The following is a 22,011-nucleotide window of genomic DNA, read 5'->3' as shown; positions in this document are numbered from 1 at the left end:
TATATATATATATATATATATATTTGAGTGGAATTGAGTGGTAAGGTGTAGAACTGTAAAATGGTTGTAAAGTTAAATATGTTATCATATGTTTGAGGTATTTCCATAAACATTAGATATAAAATAATAATTATCAAACAATTACAATAATACAATAAGTAAAATGTTATGAAAATAATATATATATATATAATTTTATGGTCCATTTATTATGTATTTTTATTCGTTAAATTTCTTGGAATTGTAACTAAATCGCTATTGAATTTAATTTCACACACATAAATTAAAAGGAAGGCATTTCTTATTTTTGCCCAAACCTGAGTACATCGCATATCCGATACTTGTATGTTACTTATAGTTACTGCAGTAGAGGGTGACATTTATTTTGTTTTACCAAAGTGTACACCAAATTACAAATCGACGGAAATACGTCACTCTCTGCGGGTGTCAAGGGTCACGCTCGCTCTTTCTACTTCCTTTCCTGTTGTCGTCGGCCATAGAGCACCATCAGTAAGTTTCATACACGAGAAAATAATCCACAAACATCGATAAAGAAATAAAATCTACGAGGTTTCTTTCATGTCACTTATAGAGAGAATATCCCTGTCGACTATTTAAAGTGATTATTGTCTGAATATTACGCTGAGACTGGGAGATGATAGGTTTATTAGCCACTCCGTTTCTGCCTACTTCTAACATGATAGCTTTCCTGCCCGTGCATGATAGCTGAGAAACTAGCGGCAACATACGTTTATTATTACTCCTGTGCGATATACAAATGAATATGTGAAGATGATGAAATTGTGAAATGGCTAAGATATTTGTTCCAACTCTTGTCGTTTTAATTCAGCTGTATAATTGCCAGTTAGCATAGTGCTGTAAGTTGCCATATCTAGTCTTATAAATTTGCTGCCCCTAAGAGACAAGTTATAGCATCAGTTTAATTATAACTTCAGATAATTATTATTTTGCCTATCAAAACGGTTTTGGCGATATAAGCTGCTTGTATTGTGCTAATGTTACTTAGTGTCTTGTATTCTGGTTTTGCTTTTAAAGCTAATGTCATATGCAAACTCCTGTTTTTCAGAGATGGGCAAGTTTATGAAACCTGGCAAGGTGGTGATGGTCCTGGCTGGACGTTATGCCGGACGCAAGGCTGTGATTGTCAAGGTACTTTTTGATATCTCTCCATCTTCAGGAAAAGATGGCTTCTGTGGTTACAATTTGTATAGAATCATAACATCTTCAGTGTTTGTATATTTGTAAAATTTATTTTATTTTTTTATTCTTCCTTTCAGAACATTGATGATGGCACCGCAGACCGTCCTTACAGCCACGCTCTGGTCGCAGGCATCGACCGTTATCCTCGTAAAGTCACAGCAACCATGGGCAAGAAGAAGGTTGCCAAGAGGTCCAAAATCAAGGCTTTTGTCAAAGTGTTCAACTACAACCACCTCATGCCAACCAGGTATGTACATCCTGTACAGACAGAGGGATGTCTGCATTAATTCATACAGGTTTAGAGCAACGCTTGCTCTCATATGAGATGCATTTATTTAAACAAACATACAATGAAATTGGTAATACTGTGAAATATTTATGGCTGCCCCCTAATTTTCGACTAATCATTAGTTGACTAAAAGAGGCTTAGTCAACCAAAAATTTTTTTAGTCGGTTAGTTGCAGAGCAAAAAAAATCTTGTGGCGAAGTCACGCAGTGAGAGACAGATCACTAATTGCTTCGCTTATCATCCATCGACCTCAAATATAGCGTATCATTTGAAACATGTGAGTAGTAGCAACTTTACATAGCTGCTCGCTAGGCTTGCTGCGATAGTCGGTGTTAATGGTGTTACAGGTGTTCAGCCGCAACACCGGTTACATCACTTGCCCACCTCCCCACTGTCGTTTTGATTTTTTTATAGTAATAACTATTTAGTTCAGTTAGAGAACAGACACTACAATTAAAAACAGCACATCTGCTCAATTCAGCGTGAGCCGAACAAGAGTCACAGCACAGATCAACAGCAGGAGTCAGATTTCACCTTCACCAATTTTGCCACACTCCTGACTGATAAAATGATAAAGAAAGATTTAGTTTCAAAGTGAAATGTAAAAGCGCCTATTTAAGAGAGTTTCTCATTGTACTGATTTGTTGTTTTTTGTGATGAATAATAATAAACCCACCTAAATTCAAGCAAAAGTAAAATAGGCATTCATAATGGTGCCTGTCCACTGGCGTGTAGCAAAGCAAGCGTTTTCAGTTAATTCCTATGGAAGTTGAGCTTCCATACGAATTGCTTGCAAATGCTCGCTCCGCAAGACATAGAGGCACTGGTACGATCACATGCAATTTTTTCCCCCTGATAACAGTGGAAACAACTTAAAATACTGTCATTTTTGCTCATACAGATCAGAGTAGTACATTATTTGAAACTGTAAAAGTCTACTTTTATTTGTGTAAACTCACAATAACAAGAAATCATTGTCTTCGTAAAATAAAACAGGGTGCGCTTTCTGCCTTGTTGGTCTCTGTGAATGACAAGTCAGCGTTGTCACTTAATTTCTACAGCCGAAAACATCAATAAATTATTAAAATGTTTAGAAAGTAATCATAATCATTACTTTTGCCACTGGCAAACTTTATGTGTGCGCTTGAATGCTGATTAGTCCATGAATTTTTTTTTTTTTATAGGCAATTAAAGGCTCATTATTTTGAATTATACAGCATATTAATTTATATACACATTCGATTAGTCGACTAATTGCTTAAATGAAAGACTACTAGTCCACTACAGAAATCTTTATTTGAGGGCAGCCCTAGGGATATTATCATTTTAAATGTTAATTTTCTGCTCAAGAAACATTTATCAATGTTAAACAGTCATGATACTTTTTATTTTTGTGTAAACCTTGATTTTTTTTTTTTCTTCCCCTTTCAGGATTATTTTAAATAGAAAGTTCAGAAGAACAGCGTTTATTTAGATTTATTAAATCTTTGTACTATTATAAATATCTTAGTCACTTTTGATCAATTTAATGTCCTACTAATCACAAAGTTGAACAGTAGTTTAAATAGATGCAACTCTTTGATGAATGATTCAGGTTGAAGTATGGTTTTGGTTATGGTTTTGTTGGTGGACTATTTATGATCCCAGTGCACCTTACTGATCATCGTGTACAGTTTTCGTGATTGAATGTGCTGCTTTATGGATGGAACTAAATGCAGTTACCACTAATATATGCTTAGGGGGTTTACCTATATTGGGAATTTTTAAAAACAAATATAGGGTTTCAACACAATGTGTTGCAGTTGCAACCAGGATATGAGAGCAAATCAGTGAATTGAAGTCACTTTGGCTCTACTTGCCCACTCCATTTCTTCTTGAAGCCAAAATGTTAAAGCCATAACAGGTTTAAGGACTTAAAAGGATAGTTCTCCCAAAAATGAAAATTGTCATTACTTACCCTCAGGTTGTTCCAAACTAACCCTTTAATTTGCGGCATCTCTGGTGTGCTCTGCTGTTCAGAGTTCATGTTTTGTCTCTGTCATGACTGGCACATTTTTCCTTTTCCCTGTGTAATGAATGCAGACTATCACAAGGCATGTTTTAATTATGTACATTTGTTTGTCTAATCAATGCATCATCTTTCCTCAGATACTCTGTTGACATTCCTCTGGACAAAACTGTTGTCAACAAGGATGTTTTCAGGGATCCTGCTCTGAAGCGCAAAGCCAGGAGAGAGGCCAAGGTTAAGTTTGAGGAGAGGTATGTGTTTGTCACCAGATACATCTGAACTATTTTATTTTACAATTACCTTTAAATTGGATGTTTAATATTTAATGCTTACATTTTACATAAAGGATTAGATATTTCTCATTCTATAGTGTAGTGCACAGACATCATATAATTGGCTTCCTAGATTTGATCCAGAAAAAGTGTTGTGGCAGAATTTGACTCATGGCATTGTGGTCACAAAATCCAAAGCCTGCTAACTTTAGCTTCTGTTCAAAAAGCTGAGTGTTGGAACAGTCTGATCTTGTTGTGCACTGGACATAATAATTGCTTTGCTACTGTTAATATAAGCATGTATTGTCCTACATGTGGTGAATCAGTGATGACAATGAATGTTTTCTTTTACAGGTACAAGACAGGCAAGAACAAATGGTTCTTCCAGAAGCTCCGATTCTAAGCTTTCATTGGTTTCGCAAATAAATCTGTAAAAATCCCACAAAGTGGTCCTTGCCTTATTTCTGTTGACTTTGGTTACTTATCACCTTGTATTTTCTGATTCATGATAATCACTTCCGGAAGAGATTGCATTCATTGTCTGAAGTTTCTTATTAATCTCATGTCATAAGACAGAAGCAGTGTACTCAAGGTTGTTACTGCAGGGTTCCTGCGCAGTTTTAAAAAGTGGGATTTGAGTAATTTCCAAGTTTGGAAAAATGTTTCCAGACTATTGCCCCTATTCTGTTTTCTTAAAGTTAACAATTTCTAAAAAATATATCATACAAGCAGAGTGATTTTATGGCAAAAGTTTAGTGATTGTCGAACATTTAAGGTGAACATTTTCATTTTGCAAACCTGTTTGTCTTTATCATAAGTGAGTCTTTTGAACTTCACTAAAAGAACGTGGGTGTGCTGCTCAAACCAGCAACAATTAAAGGATCAACAAACAATCATCTAAATTAGACTGTACTTTGCTTTTTGGTGGTCGTGCCACAAATCACATTTATAGTATTAAACCACATTCACGGTATCAAACTAATGTGTCAGAGGTGAATATATATGAAGATTATAAAGCCTTTTAGGTTTCTTATATAAGTGCGTGTTATCACTTAGAGAAAACTAATAATAAAAAAATAAAATAGGTGAATTACAGATGCCTGTACTGTGTACCAAATTTAATGCTGAAAATGGTTTTGGATGAAGCATTTATGTTAAATATGGTCTGAAAAATCTGCAGAGTGTTTTGGAAATTTGAGTCTGGAAAAGTAAGGGATTTTGAAATGGAAAATGTGTAGGAACCCTGTTACTGGTCATCTGTCTAATTGGATGTTGCATTGTAAGGATGAGTGCCATCATTCAGAGTATTACATCACCAAAGATATTTGTGAACAATATTAACTGTATAAACACTGGATAAATAGTCAAGTGGTAATACAGACCCACATGGTTAGAATAGTTTCAATAACTTTTTAGTCTTTTGTCTAGTTAGGCAATAGAAAACGCATCATGCAATATCCACCCATAAAAATAGATGTCCTCACCTGTTAATGCTGTATTTGACAATGAACTGACCAACACTAATCTTAACTGTGGATTGAGATTGCTCTCTGTAAAAACAAGAGTTTATAGTTTTAATTAGCCCATTGCATGCTAGTGTGAGGGAAGTGATCTCTAAGGACTTGGGAGGGAAACCTTTTAATAAACCTCTTGAGGTTGTGAAGCTGAAAACAAGACTTTGTGTTTCTATTCTGCATGTCTTGCTGGGTTGTAACTGATTTCTGATATATGTATATGAAAGTGAACTTGATTACTGTTATGACTGATAATGGTAAAGCTTTATCATGTACACAAATCTACATGTAGCATTATCCAAATGGGTCACCGTGATTTTGCCAAGTAAGACATGTTCCTGGATCAACATCTTTGTTGATCCTGGAACAACATTCCAATCAACCAATCAGATTTGAGGGACAAGTTTACTGTTTATGTCAAGTTTAGGCTTGCAACCAGGGTTAGGTGCTTCTACATCAGTGTTATTCACCTATCTTTCCCCTCTGATTTTAGGGATAAGTTATGGGTAGGATTAGGTTTAGGGGTAGGTGGAACAGGGTTAAGACTAAATTTTCAGACTGGAATGTTGTTTCAGGATCAACAAAATATGTTGATCCAGGAACATGTCTTAATAAAATATAAAATCACAGTGACCATAAAAATGTGAGCTAAAATATAAGGATTTTTAATGCTATAAACTTTTTAGTTTGTAAAATGAATTTTATATCAAAGCTAAATTTTTCCAAATCTAAAAACATTTCAAACTTGTTTTTGAATTGCCACTGTATAAAACTGTAATTTTAACGCTAACTCTGAAGATTATTTTTCTGTAAAATGGGAGCTCTGGGGTTAAGTGTGTCAGGTGTTTTGAGGTGAGCTGTTAATGTTGACCTTGAGAAACCTGAAATTTCAGAAGAATCTGAGGGAGCATTGGCAGAGACAAACACAAACCGTCTCACAGTTTGGAAAATGTTCTCAAGTTTGGGGAAACATTTCATATTTTCCTGCAACCTTGATGATTGAAAACTATAATAAAAAAAGCATTTGTTTCTTCAGTCCAATATAAGATACAACTCATCTAGTTTTATTAAGAAACTATTATGTAACTCCTTATGTAAATCCTTTCTTATAAACTCATATATTATGTCTGTGTTATGCTGTCTTATAATTTCAGTTGATAGCAGACATCCTGCAATATAATAAGGTGCATTACATTTATTTGTATCCCATTTCTCATTGCCTAGAAGACAACTTTAGGCAAAACGTGTCACGACTTAGCTGGGCTGCATGACAAAAACAACCCCAAACCTGTATTTGGCATCAGATCGTCCGGCGGGGGGCGCAGTGTGTTTTTCATTATCACCCGCTGCGTGCCGTTGTGCGCATTGAGACGCTCCGAAAGCACGGCGGAGGAGAGTCTCACTTCAGTATGTCACGAACCGAACAGATGCACGAAAACCCTCCGGTTTAGACAAAAGGTGAGTTATCTGCATAAGCCGTGCTATTAATCCTTAACTAACATACCCTTTCTGCTGCACTAGCTTCAAAAGGACTCAATTAATATCACTGCTCTGTACACTGTGCCATGATCTTGCGCCATTGCGTTTAATGCGATCAGCGTAGGGCTCATGAAACTGGACTGATGGAAGAGAGCCGTTACCGCACAGGCAGTTGAAGGTTATGTAAAGATTTTGATGTTCGTTCCATAATGGTTTTGTTTCGTTTTGTTTTTAACCAGTAGTAGGAACCAGAAAAAAATACATTGTGCTTTGTTCTGGACAGGCAATATTTTAGCTACCTAACCAAGACTTGATAATCAACTTCCTCGCTTACTAGTGTTTTGTTTTCTTAGCTGACAGCACGTTTTGTTCTTTGTTTTTGAATTTTGGCTGTTCAGTAGTATTTTTTCTAGACTTAAGGATAACAGCAATAACATTTGGTTATTACTGTTAGTGTGATATACATTAAATGTTATTTAGTAAAAATATTCTGATGTAGATTAGAAAATACGGCTATTAAATGACTTTTACAACATTGACTGATGAAAGGCATTGCCTGAATTAATGAAAGAACGAGAGATACAAGTCATTCACAGTGGCCAGATGGATTTTGAGCCCTTCATCTTCCAGGACAGTGGCCAGTTCACTATGTGATGCTGGTGGAGGAAAACGTTTTCTGACTTGCTTCTCCCCCAAAGTGGCTTAACAATATTTGGATCTGCTGACTGTGCAGGCCATGGGAGATATTCAGCTTCACTTTCATGTTCATCAAACCATTCTGTCACAAGCCTTGCTGTGTGTATTGGTGCATTATCTTGCTAATACATGGCACCCCATTTAGAGTACAATGTTTGAATCATTAGGTACACATGGTTCTCCAGAATGGTTTGGTAGTCCTTGGCAGTGACGCACACATCAAGCACAATAGTGAATGCCATGATATTGCAGCCCAAACATCACTGATCCTCCCCGTGTTTCACTCTGGGCACGCAACAGTCCGGGTGTTGAGCCTCATTGGTACTTCTCCACACCATAACTCCCACGGATGTGGGAAAGACAGTGAAGACAGACTCATCAGAGTACAATACATGGTTCACATTGTCCACAGCCCAAGATTTGCACGGTTGGCGCCAATGAAACCGACATTTGGCACTGGCACGAGTGACCAAAGGTTTGGCTATAGCAGCCCGACCATGAATATTGACTCCCGACAAACAGTTTTGGTGGAAACAGGAGAGTCGAGCTGCGCGCATGAGTTGGGCAGCTGTGGTTTTGTTTTTTTGGATACGATCCGGGTTAGTACCTGCATATCCCTTTCAGACAGCTTCCTCTTGCGTCAACAGTTACTCATGTTGAATGTGGTTTATATTGTGTGGTGGTATGCCGACATTACTCTGGACACTATACGGTAGCTCTCGATACACAGCAAAGACTTGATGTCCTGGTCACAGATGAGCCAGTGAGATGCACATAATCAATTCGTCCTCTTTTGAACTCTGATATGTCTCCAATTATGTTGTGTGAATTGCAATATTTTATGTACAGCAGTGCTATTGCTCTGCTAATTCAACCTTCACACTCTGATCTTACTGATGGAATGTAAACTCAGTGAAGATTGACCATCATGCCGTGCAGATATAGACGAGAACCCTCCAACACTATATTGGCCGGTGTTTCAGTTTCATTGTCCAACCCCTGTATGTGAAGAGATGTGAAGGAGTGAGATAAGGGCTGTTTGGGGTTTGTTTTGCTGCTCTAGAGATGATGGACTGCACTTCTTATAACACATGAGATGAAATAAGCATGTTTGCACTGATCAAAAAAATGACATCTTTGCAGCTGAAACACATTATTGCGTATTAGCAGCAACCTCCTGTAGCTCATATATGTCAGGCCAACATGAAGATCGACTTTGTGCTCACAGCTTATTATCTGCTCTCTGTTGATCTTTTAGCATATGGATTTTCCTTTCTGTGTTACTAGCCTAAAGCTGTCACTTGTTCTAGCTTTTGCACTATTTGTCAATTTTGTAGGAGGTAATACCAGTTTAATGTAGTTAAAGTTCTCCAGTCCACAGGTGTTGGTTTTTCCCTCTAGTATTCTCCTAAATTCAATCATACTCTCATAATCATAATCATACATTGGATGGTGAAGTTATACTCTCAATTTCTCTTTCATTTTAAAAGGATCGATTCTGTTATAATTTGCTGACCCTCATGTCATTTCAAACCCATATGATTTTACTCTGTCATATAAAAATATATATTGAAGAATGTTTGTAATCTAACAGTTTTGGTTCCCATTGACTCCTATTGTGGGGAAAAGCAAGAAAAAAAAAAAAGCAATGGTAGTCAAAGGGGACCAAAACTGTTTAGTTACGAGTCTTCTTCAAAATATTCAGAATTTTCATTTTTGGGTGAACTATCCCTTTAACTCTCCTAACTACCCCAATCTTTGACACTGGACATGTTGCATGCTGAATGCATCCAGGCGGCACGCTTGATGTCGGTCAAAGTCTCATGCTGAATTGTTTCTTATAAGGTAGTTTACTGAGTTCCGCAGGAATAGTATAGGGTACAGGGAGGGTGACCCACCCCGGCTGTGTGCTCAGTAGATAAGATATCAGCATGCTGTGCTGGGCCATTATAATCACCCCTGCCACTAGGAGTTACTTTCTCTTGATATCCACATTTATTTTTGCATAATCGTCATTATTTAAAGGGTTAGTTCACCCAAAAATGAAAATAATGTCATTAATGTCACCCTCATGTCGTTCCACACCCATAAGGCCTTCATTCATCTTCGGAACACAAATTAAGATATTTTTGATTAAATCCGATGGCTCAGTGAGGCCTGCATTCAAAGCAATGACATTTCCTCTCTCAAGATCCATAAAGCTACTAAAAACATAGTCACTGATTCGATTCGCAAAGCTCCGAAACAGTGTTTTGAAATCGGCCCATCACTATATTGTTGAATTTTGTCATTTTGTTTTTTTGGCGCACAAAAATATTCTCGTCGCTTTATATATTAAGGTAGAACCACTGAACTCGCATGAACTGTTTTAAATATGTTTTTAGTATCTTTATGGATCTTGAGAGAGGAAATGTCATTGCTGTGAATGCAGGCCTCACTGAGCCATCGGATTTAATCAAAAATATTTTAATTTGTGTTCCGAAGATGAATGAAGGCCTTACGGGTGTATAACGACATGAGGGTGAGTAATTAATGACATTATTTTCATTTTTGGGTGAACTAACCCTTTAAGAGCAGATGACCTTACATGTCTTGCATAGGACTGAGGAGATCAACAGGTCTCCCTGTTGACAGGAGATCTAAAACGGGACTATAAAAATAAAAATAACCTAAGCATCTTGGATGAATGTATTCTGATATATGTGGTAGACCCCTCTGCTCTGTCTTTCAGGTGGGCCGGCAGGATGGGGGATGGGCCTGCAGTCAGGCCTTCGGCTGCTATTACGCCCGTGCAGCAGATGCTGGCGTCTGGCACTGGGGCTGTGCTAACATCTCTTTTTGGTGAGGAAAAGAATCAGCGCAATCATTTCTCTATTCCGAGGAGATTCTGTTTTCACTTCACATGTTTGTGATGTAATTTCCTTCATTTGTCATTTCCTTCATTTGTCCAAATTTAGCTATGTTTTCTTTTCTTTTTAAAGAAGAATAAACATTTTATCAAATACAAATGTTTTGGTATTAAATTGAGTTGGGCATTCAATGCATTAAATTCAAGAAATTAATACTTTTTCTTTTCCAGCAAGGAAACTTTAAATTGATTAAAAGTGACATTTATAATGTTACAAGATGTCTTTTGAAATTTCTATTCATCAAGGAATCCTGAAAAATGTATCAGTTTCCACAAAAATTTAAAGCAGCACAACTGTTTTTAACATTGATGATAATAAAAAATGTTTCTTGAGCAGGAAATCCGCATATTAGAATGATTTGTGAAGGATCGTGTGATGCTGAAGATTGGAGAAATGCTGAGAATTCAGCTTTCCATCCAAGGAATAAATTACATTTTAAAATATTTAACAGGAAAACAACTATTTAAAATTGTATTATTTCCCAACAATACTATTTCATTTTATTTTTGATCAAATAAATGCAGTCTTGGTGAGCATAAGCGACTTCTCTTAAAACACAAACAAAGCCTTACTGACCCCAAACATTTTACTGGTAGTGTATGCTAGGATATAATTATGTTTTCATAAAGTAACTGGGTTGATAGTTTTACAGTTTAATTTGAAATTTCCAGCTTTCTGTTTGTGCAAGTGTTGTGCTTTATACGTAGAATCAAAATGCTAACTTTTATACAGGGCTAAATCTTAATTTTTCTCCCTCTTGCTTTACAGTCACACCATTGGATGTAGTGAAGATCAGACTTCAAGCACAGCAAACTCCCCTCTATCAAGGTACAGATCTCAAGCATCTCTTCAATTCTTGATCAACAGACAGAATGTTAGATGATTGAACGGTGAACTTAATGCATTTTCTCTTGACATTATACAAGTCACACTAGTTTAACTGGTGCTTTAAATTTGAATGGTGCTTTAAATTTCTCTTCCACCCCCCAACCTAAAAAAAAAAAAAAAAAAAAAAACTAAAGTGATTATTCCAAACAGGTTTTTCAAACACACCCTGTCTGCCATTGCTTGCTAAACTCAGTCCTACCCCAAACTCACCATTGGTTGAGTCAGCGTTGCTGTTGGATTAGTCAGGGTACAAATAGAGCTAATGTTTTGAAATCTACAAATGGCTTTTATTGACCTACAAATGGCTTACTCTCTGCATATTAAGCTGGAATAAAATAAATAGAACTACTTGAGCTTTATTAACAGTGAAAATGAAGCTACACTAACGTTCAAAAATTTGGGGTCTTTAAAATCGGCATGAAGCGGAAGTTGCGATTAGTCTTTTCTTCCCTATTGTGACGTGTATCCAAGTGAAATGGCATCTCGAACTAGAACAGTATAGGGCGGGACATTATTTTTGTCCAACTGGATTTGATTGGGTCGTTGGGTTATTGTGGTTTGCTATTGCTGTGATGTCATGTGAGCCTGCCCTCGCGCCAATAAACACGTCATCAGAGAAGAGATGTATAGAGGGAGGGGAAGTTATTTTGATGAAATACCAGGGCATGGGGATTGTAAAAAATAATGTGGGATAAATCATAATAAGTACTGCAATATTCCTTTTTTTTTTTTTTTTTTCATGTTTTTGAAAGAAGTCTGCTCACCAAGTCATTTGTGTCATTTATTTGATCAAAAACATAGTAAAAACACTAACATTGTGAAATACTATTACAATCTTAAATTTATTTGAAATGTAAATCTTTTGTAACATTATAACTGTCACTTTTGACAAATTTAATGCATCCTTGCTGAAGCCAAACTGACCCCAAACTTTTGAACTGTAGTGTATATCTAAAAACCTGCTGTAAGCTCTTGATAACAAAGACCTTATGCTGTTTTGCATTTGCTATATGCACTATGAGCTATCTTTCTCTCTCTCTCTCGTAGCACTAGCAGCAGATTCAAGGCCCTGGGCTAGGGTCATCCGCCCTTCAAAATGTGAGTATGCAAACTAGATGAACTGTCATCTGTGCTCAAGGTCCTCTCCAAAAGACCAGAAGCTTTAACTTCACTAACACTAACCACCACTCAAAGAATTACAAGCATACATTCTGCAAAACAACTAAATCACAAAGTGCAAACAACATTTTGGCTTATTTAACACATCTCTAAAGGGGTAAATGCAAGGTCACAGCGCAAACAGACATGACACGTGCACAAAACACCCCAAGTTGAAAAATGCATTGAGAAAATATTTCAGATGTCTGCTCTGCTTGTATGTAAATGTTTATTCAGTGTGTTTATAGCAGTGGACCATTTACAGAACTAAACTAAAAACCATGCCTGGTAGACCTACCTTGAACCTGTCTTGCATAATGTCCAAAAATAGTAGGAAGACTGCTTGTTTGTGCCAATGCTGAAATTGGTTAAACTGTCGCGGCATGGTCAATGCCATGGTCACTAATATTTATAGAACCTCTTATCTAAGACCTCAGTCCTAATCTCCAAATCCTTTGAACTGAACACAAGAAATAATCAGAAAATTCTTGCTTGGAAAACTCAGTGTCAAAGTTGGGTCACATAGTTGCTATATGTCTGCATATACAACAATCTAGGAGTCATTTAGTTTGCACACTGCATAGACAATTAGTTTTTTGTCTCTGTTGTTATTAACTGTATTGTGGCAGTGTTCAAACAAAGTCATGATGAAAGAGAAGTAGCGAGCATTTTTTTCCCCCTTATTTGATGTACACCTAAGTGACATACATTATCAGAAAAGTATGGTGGTGACTTGGTTCTATGCATCGGTTGTTGACTGGATGGAGACTGATGTGAATGCTAGCTTGCAGTCATGTGTAAGGGTTTAAGGCAAGCAGACAAAATGATTGGAGAAGCCCTGCATACGTCACCAGAGAGAAGTCTGAGGTTTCACTGGAAGATTAAGTTATAGCATTTGGATCAAAAATTAAAAGCACATTTAAAAATAATGACACATATGCATGGATGAATCATTCACAATCAGATCAATAACATGCATTTAGAAAATAGATTGGGTGAAATTTCATTTAATGTCGACTTAAACTCATACATGTATAGTCAAGTCACCTTTATTTATATAGCGCTTTTTACAATGTAGATTGTGTCAAAGCAGCTTTACATTGATAACTGGTACATTATTTGGCTGCACAGCAGCTCTTAAAAGAATAGTGTCAGTGCAGGCAGATCAAAGCACTGTTGAATATCAAATGTCAAGTCAAATGTCAAGTGTCCCCAACTAAGCAAGCCAAAGGCGACAGCGGCAAGGAACCCAAACTCCATCAGGTGACATCAGGTGGCAGACAAGTGGCAAATAGGTGTTTAAATGGAGAAAAAAACCTTGGGAGAAACCAAGCTTAGTCGGGGGGCCAGTTCTCCTCTGGCCAACAGTGCTTTGTTACGATTCAGGTTGCTATCATAAGTCCGACAGGATCGCAACATTCAAAGTATTTATTCCAGTTCCATCCAATTGAGGATCGTATTCATCACGCCGGTTTGGACGGTTGTTGAGGAACTGTGTCGTGGCTGTCGTGTCGATGAGGCCCTCACAGTGGATGATCTAGTTGACTCAATCTCTACTGATACATCAGGGCTGCGTTGTGGTCGTGTCAAGGTGCAGGTCCTTGGTCTCACCTGGATACGGCCCGGATCCGGTTGACTACGGTGAACCTCGGGATAACCAGAAAGACTAATATTAGCGTAGATGCCATTCTTCTTCTGATGTAACGAGTACATCAGGTGTTATAGGAAGTGTTCCCGGTTCCGGCTGACTTAATTTATGCAGCCTAATAATCCTTTAACAGATTTGAAAATATAAATTGGTAATGTGTTATGTGTATGCCAGGTTAAAGAAATGCGTTTTTAGTCTAGATTTAAACTGACAGAGTGTGTCTGCTTCCCGAACAATGCTAGGAAGATTGTTCCAGAGTTTAGGTGCCAAATAGGAGAAGGATCTACCGCCTGCGGTTGATTTTGATATTCTAGGTATTATCAGCTGGCCTGAATTCTGAGATCGCAATAGACGTGAAGGACTATAATGAATTAGGAGCTCGCTCAGGTACTGGGGAGCTAAACCATTTAGTGCATTGTAAGTAATTAGCAAGATTTTAAAATCTATACGATGTTTAACATAGTGTCAGTATGCAGTTGCTGTCCCAGCTTTAGACTAAAGTTTTTACTCAAAATGTTACAATAACCAATTGCAAGATTAAAAATTGCTAAAAGTGTTTTGTAGTTGAAAATAAAAGTTCACATTCACAAATTATATATATATATATATATATATATATATATATATATATATATATATATATATATATATTTTTTTTTTTTTTTTTTGTGATTGATTTCTAACAAAGTCCCATTCAAGTCTGTTCACTCTGCACCCATATTTGCAGCACTTCCGGCAGCTATTTTGGGCATCTAAGACCAAGTCCTATCTACTTGAATGGGGGAATCCTGAAATCTCAAGAACTGCTTGCCGAACTCACAATTGAATAACATATTTCTAATCGGCAACAAAATCTGACATAAACTGTCCCATAAATGTTGTTTCTTATGCTCAAATAGCATTAAAAAAAAGCTTATTCTTCAGGCTAAATCCACTAGTGTGCATGTGCAGTCATAAGCTTGTGCATCTCAGAACAATGACTGTTTCTAAAGCAATCTGAGCTTCAAACGACACAGACTTCATCAATCAGAGATTGGGTCTTTCATTTTAGAAGGCGGGGCTTATTCTGCCATATTGCTCATTGCACTTTGTCCCATTCATTAGTAACATGAATGCCCCGTCTTTGTATATCTAAAGTCTTTGTCTCTATTCTAAATACTTGGGTGCTTGTGGCCATTGGCAGTGTATTCACAAAAGTAGTACACATTACGTTTACGCTTCTATGTTTTCTCTGTCTTTTTTAGGGAAATGTTTCCTGTATTGTAACGGGTTGATGGACCACATCTATGTGTGTCAGAATATGTCAAGCTGCTCCAGCTGGTACAAAACCCCCACCCATTTCAGCGGGACCGTGGTAAGAATTAATTCGCACCTTTCCAAATTGTTTTTTGGAAAAGTTTTTGTAATGACACACTCATGATTAATTCACTTTTTTTTTAGGATGCATTTGTTAAGATCACACGAAATGAGGGGCTCAGGTCTTTGTGGAGCGGACTTCCCCCCACACTGTAAGTCCAGCATCACGTCAGCGTACAGTTGCATATAAACTGCGTGACTTGCGTACTTTATTTGTACTGCATCAGTTTTATAGGACAGAACTGTAACCGGTGCTATCAGGTCTAGTCTAGTCCTGTGTTTAGTGTGCCTCTCTTTGTAAAGTGTGTGCTGTAACTGCAGCTCATATGAAAGACTTTGATTCAGCTTGATCAAGTGCAGTTGCTGAAAGTAATGACTTGTAGTTTAGTAATTAAGTCAGATTTTAATTCTGTAAATGCTTTGACAGATTCAAAGATTGAGTGAAGGATTCTGTAGGATTCAAACAGATAACTCTCATTAAAAGAAGTCATTAGTTGTGAACCCGATTACAGTAGTCATGCTGTTTACTGAATAACTGAAATGCTGTGTAAGCATATGACCCTTTGACTTTGTAAATGTATAAATAACATGTTAATGATTGATCTTCTGAATCAAGTTGACTGTAAATAATCTATTTTGGGGTCAGATGACTTGAGCGGACAAACCAGCAAATAAAAACAACCTTGAAAATGACACACATTTGTAATTAGTGCACAAGCTGTTTTCAATGAATGCTCATTGGTGTGTTTGTGTTTGAAGGGTGATGGCGGTTCCTGCCACAGTCATCTACTTCACCTGTTATGACCAGCTGCGAGACTTCCTGCATTACGGCATGGGCTATCAAGGGGACCATATTCCCCTCATAGCAGGAGGGTTAGCGAGATGTGAGTATTTACTCATCCTTCCTGTTTCATCCAAGCATCTTTACAAGACTGAAGTATTGTAATGTGTATTGTGAAGATCTCAAAGTGATATAATGTGCATCCCTAAACAAAACTGTAAAAACCTGCATAATAAATCTGTGATTGGCATAATTAAATTTAATCTGTCACTATTGGATATTATGGATTCTCATTTCCCCTGTTTACCAGTAGATTTGCTATATATAAACCATTCAAAGGTTTGTGGTCGAAAGAGTTTCCTATGCTTATCAAGGCTGCATATATTTGATCAAAAATACAGTAAAACAGTAATATTATGAAATATTACATTTTAATAAATGTTTTCTATCTTAATATATTTTGAAATGTAATTTATTCCTGTGATGACAAAGCTGAATTTTCTGCATCATTAATCCAGTCTTCAGTGATTCTTCAGAAATCATTCTAATATGCTGATTTGCTGCTTAAGAAACATTTATTATTTTGTTAATGTTGAAAACCGTTGTGCTGCTTAATATTTTTGTGGAAACTGGTGATATTTTTTGATGATTAAAAGAACAGCATTTATTTGAAATAGAACCTTTTGAAACATTATAAATGTATTTACTGTCACTTTTGATCAATTCAATTCAATGCTTGTTGAATAAGCATAATTTCTTTTTTTAAGAAATCTTACTGATCCCAAACCTGAAAATTTACTTTTCATGCTATAAATTATAATGCTGTAAATTCACTTGTAGTACTTAAAATGATTGATTTAAATGTTGTATTTTAAAGGGTTAGTTCACCCAAAAATGAAAATTCAGTAATTACTCACCCTCATGTCGTTCTACACCCGTAAGACCTTCGTTTATCTTCGGAACACAAATTAAGATATTTTTTATAAAATCTGATGGCTCAGTGAGGCCTCTATTGACAGCAAGATAAATAACACTTTCAAAGGTACTAAAGACATATTTAAAACAGTTTATGTGACTACAGTGGTTCAACCTTAATGTTATGAAGCGACGTGAATACTTTTTGTGCACCACAAAAACAAAATAACGACTTTATTCAACAATATCTAGTGATGGGCGATTTCAAAACACTGCTTCATGAAGCTTCGAAGCTTTACGAATCTTTTGTTTCAAATCAGTGGTTCGGATCGTGTATCAAACTGCCAAAGTCACATGAACTATTGAAATTTTGAAACACTTATGACATAACGAAGCCTTGTTTACTGAAATCATATGACTTTGGCGCTCCAAACCACTGATTCGAAACAAAAGATTCATAAAGCTTCGAAGCAGTGTTTTAAAATCGCCCATCACTAGATATTATTGAATAAAGTCGTTATTTTGTTTTTTTTGGAGCACAAAAAGTATTCTCGTTGCTTTATAACATTAAGGTTGAACCACTGTAGTCACATGAACTGTATGTAAACATGTTTTTAGTACCTTTCTGGGCATTGAAAAAGGAAATGATCTTGGAAGCTTCACTGAGCCATCGGATTTTATCAAAAATATCTTAATTTGTGTTCTGAAGATGAACGAAGATCTTACAGGTGTGGAACGATGTGAGGGTGAGTAATTAATGACAGAATTTTCATTTTTGGGTGAACTAACCCTTTAAATTTTGACAAAAAAATTAAAAAAAAAACCAGTATGTTAATATTAATGTATCCCCAGTTTTGTTGTACTTTTCCAAGTGTTTTGTTTGATCGTTACTGCTGTGGTGTGATTTCTGTTGTCACATTATTGACATCTCTCTCTGTGCTGCTCAGTGGGAGCAGTGTCTGTGATCAGTCCTCTGGAGTTGGTTCGGACTAAGATGCAGTCCCGCAGACTCCCATACAGCGAGCTGATGCTGTGTTTTCGCTCGGCTGTGGCTCAGGATGGCTGGTTATCTCTCTGGAGAGGCTGGGGACCCACTGTCCTACGGGACGTGCCCTTTTCAGGTCAGTGACCTGTACTTTCTCTGGCAATGTGATAGTGAGAGGGATGTTCCACAGATGCAATGCTTTACTGTTTTTTTTTTTTTTTTTTTTTTTTTTTTTTTTTTTTTCCTCCCCTTCAGCCCTGTACTGGTTTAACTATGAGCTAGTGAAGGCACAGCTGTGTGAGCGGTACAGGGCACCACAGACCTCCTTCACCATCAGTTTTACAGCCGGGGCTGTCTCAGGAGCAGTGAGTATCCCCGTATCACCTCACTCTCAAAAGCCTGATATGATTGATGACTTTTACTTCATTTTAAATGACGCATTATAAGAAGGAGCTCAATGGCTATAAATTAATATGGATACGTTTATGAATGATTACATAAGACTACAGTGAGAAAAAAGATTAAACAATGTGAACAGAGCGTGATATCTTATCTGGCCTGCCTGATTAATAATAAAGGCGTTTTACATGAGAACAAATGCTAGGTCGACTTCTTTCCCCGATGAATGTAGGACATGTGTGAAACTTATCTTTTGCATTGAAATCTTAACTAATGGTCAAGTAATATTTTGTGTATTTTCTTACTTCATACTTACATACTACATGACTACATCAACTTCTTTATAATGGAATTGGTTTTGCAGTGATAATAGAGTTGTATAATTGTAAATATAACCGAGTTATAATTAAATTTCTCTTCTGCTCACCAAGGCTGCATTTATGTAAAAAAAAAAAAAAAAAAAGAATTTATGAATTTATTCCTGTAAATGGCAAATTTTCAGCATCAATATTTCAGTCTTCTGTGTCACATGATCCTTCAGAAATCATTCTAATAATCTGTTTTGCTGCTCAAGAAAAATGTCTTAATGTTGAAAAATGCTTTGAATATTTTTCTGAAAACCATGATGTGATTTTATCTTGCAGTACTGGCCTTTCTGATCAGAATATCAATTTTCTTTCTGACACAGATCGCTGCAGTTCTGACCCTGCCGTTTGATGTGGTGAAAACGCGCAGGCAAATCCAGTTAGGAGAAATGGAGGCTCTCGGAGGTATAGCAGCTTCTGTAGTTTCACCTGTTAATAGTGTTGTAATACAACCTGAATGTTGAGAGACATGTGATCTCATTAGGTGACTACGCTCTTATAAAAACAATTCAGAGCTGATTACGTAAGCTAGAATTAATTACATTTATCAGGCATCAAATTTCATGACATTTTGACCTTTCTCAGCAATCTCGATGAAGAAACCGGCCTCCACATGGAACATGATGAGGAATATCTGGATTGACATGGGATACAGGGGTTTGTTTGCAGGTAAGCTCTAATTTCTACAGATATTGATGTCAGAGTAGTTCTATAACGTTACTAACCAAACTAGAGATTGACATCAGGCCTGTTTGGGACTGTCAAGATGAACTCAATAACTGCCTACAGTTTAAAGAGGACCTGTTATGCCCTTTTAGAAAGTCTTGATTTTGTTTTTGGGCTCTTCTAGAATATGTTTTCATGTTCAAGGGCCCTATCATACACCCGGCGCGACGCAAGTGCTTTTTGCTAGTTTCAGCCCAACGCAGTTATCATTTTCATGTCCTGCACCACATTGTTTAAATAGCAAATGCATTTGTGCCCATTTGTGCGCCCATGGTCGGAAAACGAGGTGTGTTCAGGCGCATTGTTGGCGCGTTGCTATTTTCAGAAATAAACTACACCATTGAGCAACAAAATTTCAACACACTATTAACACAACTCAACCAGCTCAACAAAGCATAATAGGATGAGTAAATTTTTTACACTTTCTGGCTGAAACAATGTATTGGTGTGGGACTGAACTGGATTGGAAATTACACACCACGGCTATAACTTTTTATTACTGAAACAGTGATACTGTTATATTAAATAAACAGCTTTGCTTTTTTTCAGGTTTCCTTCCAAGAGTGATCAAAGTTGCTCCCGCCTGTGCAGTCATGATCAGCACTTATGAGTTCGGGAAGACTTTCTTTCAGAAACGTAATCTGGATCAGGCGACATGCGGTCTTTGAGATGGGCGAGAGGACCTGTGGTTTGTCCAGGAACAAACCCCTGGGGAAGCTGAGAGGGACTCCTTGTCAGCTACTGCAAACACTGACAACTTAAACTCAGCATTGTGATGAGTTTTTTTTTGTTTGTTTGTTTGTTTTTTTACACATAGTTTTATGAAAGAAACTCTAATTGTTGAGTGATGTGCCTGCTGACTGGCACAAGGAATCAAAAGCTGTGAGACTTTAACTAATACTTCTTGTCTGAGATGTAGGACTTCAGATATGATGCGTCAATAAATGCACAATACCCCCAAACCCTGTGATGCCTTAGGGAACAATACCAAAGCATGCTGGCAGAAACACTACCTCCCCACTAATGCCCGACTTATTGAAATGGCTGCCAGTTGGGCGTGACATCCAGGTTGTTGTATCTGCAGTGCATGACTTGAGTCCCTTTTATTAAAGACACAGTGCTGCCCTCTGCTGTTCATTTTGAAGAAACCTCAGAATGAATGGATAAACTACTCAGTACTGAGCTTTACTCTTTTTCAGCAGGGAAAATGTTTTTTTTTATTCAAAAATTGTTTTATTTAATTTTTTTCCCCCCAAATATTGTATTATAGTCCTTTTTTATAGGCACTGAACTTTTTCTTTTGTCTTCAAGGGATGACCTAGTGTGTAGTGGATGGATCTCTGCTCTTGTCCTGTTAACTACACCTGCATTTAGCTCATATACGAACTGCTGTAAACATACTGCTGACTTGAAATGATTAGACAGTTCTCACATTTTATCTAATAAAAGATGTTTAAAAACCTCTTCATGTTCGAAGTTTAATTTTAAGTCGACTTAATGTGCATAATATCTTCACATTTACTGAAGCATAAGGAAGCATATTACATGAATGAGTTATAGATTGCATTTCTGAGTGAAAATAATTGAATATGCCTGAGATGGCCCTTGTGGAATGTGAGCAGAATGATTTATTCTTAAAGGGTAAGTTTCCTGTCATCATTTCCTTACCCTCATGTAGTTCCATGTTGCATGCTGTGATATGACTTTAATTTTTTTGTGTGTAACACATCAGGAGTTACCCAGCAAAATGTTTAAACGACTGTTTTCTATACAATGAGAGTGAATGATGACCACAGCTGTCACTGGTCCCTATCCACTTTCACTGTATGGCCAAAATAACAATAAAAAATGTTTGGACACTCTCCTGAACATCATCTTTGTTCCACCCTAGACAGACATACAGGATTGGACCAATAAGGAAACATTGAAATATTTTATATTATGTGAATTTTATTACCAATTTAAACTTGCATATTTACAGATTCTGCATGTAGCCACTATAAGGCTGAAAGCTTATGCTGCTATTTTGAACCAATAGTTGGAACAAAAAGGTGAAGGATGATGTACGTAAATTCAGTTATTTATCTGACTCCATTAAAGATGTTGTTTTTCTTTAACCTCTTATTCTTTAAAGCTAAAACTCTCTCTTAGAACTGATGGGAAAAGGTAACCTCAGTGCTCAGACAACGAAAGTTAGTCAATTTGGCTTTCAGCATTATCAGTGCTAAAGGAAAGATTCTCAAATCCTTTAAAGTAGGCAAAGTTATTTATGAGGTTACAAGTTTAAATATACAGACAGTAGAATCGAACAACATACTGTATAGAAAAACTTAGCTGTAACAAATAATGCACTGCTGTGAAGGAGAGGCCGTAAAAGCCTTTCTTGTAGAGGTTACGCAGGA

At 36.9% G+C, this 22,011-nt stretch overlaps 2 protein-coding genes across 3 annotated transcripts; both read left to right on the top strand.

Moving 5' to 3' along the window:
- The first annotated feature begins 403 nt into the window (after window positions 1–403).
- rpl27 (ribosomal protein L27) lies at window positions 404–4,236 on the top strand. The gene is made up of 5 exons (XM_051888463.1): window positions 404–510; window positions 1,088–1,170; window positions 1,299–1,468; window positions 3,659–3,769; window positions 4,145–4,236. The coding sequence occupies exons 2-5, from the start codon at window positions 1,090–1,092 to the stop codon at window positions 4,191–4,193; spliced, it is 411 nt and encodes a 136-aa protein (XP_051744423.1). The 5' UTR covers window positions 404–510; window positions 1,088–1,089; the 3' UTR covers window positions 4,194–4,236.
- A 2,359-nt stretch (window positions 4,237–6,595) lies between these two features.
- On the top strand, window positions 6,596–21,073 carry slc25a39 (solute carrier family 25 member 39). Of its 2 annotated transcripts, XM_051886335.1 has the most exons (12): window positions 6,596–6,762; window positions 10,211–10,320; window positions 11,157–11,216; window positions 12,324–12,374; window positions 15,327–15,436; window positions 15,523–15,590; window positions 16,198–16,322; window positions 18,082–18,255; window positions 18,375–18,484; window positions 19,207–19,288; window positions 19,469–19,552; window positions 20,159–21,073. In XM_051886335.1, the coding sequence occupies exons 2-12, from the start codon at window positions 10,224–10,226 to the stop codon at window positions 20,275–20,277; spliced, it is 1,080 nt and encodes a 359-aa protein (XP_051742295.1). In that variant the 5' UTR covers window positions 6,596–6,762; window positions 10,211–10,223; the 3' UTR covers window positions 20,278–21,073. The 2 variants fall into 2 exon arrangements, with proteins under 2 accessions (XP_051742295.1, XP_051742297.1); XM_051886337.1 differs by lacking the exon at window positions 12,324–12,374.
- The last annotated feature ends 938 nt before the right edge of the window (window positions 21,074–22,011 follow it).

The sequence above is a fragment of the Ctenopharyngodon idella genome, chromosome 3 (assembly GCF_019924925.1).
Source record: "Ctenopharyngodon idella isolate HZGC_01 chromosome 3, HZGC01, whole genome shotgun sequence".
NCBI classification, from domain to species: Eukaryota; Metazoa; Chordata; class Actinopteri; order Cypriniformes; family Xenocyprididae; genus Ctenopharyngodon; species Ctenopharyngodon idella.
Note: the sequence above shows the minus strand (reverse complement) of the source record. Positions and strands in the feature narration are given on the sequence as shown.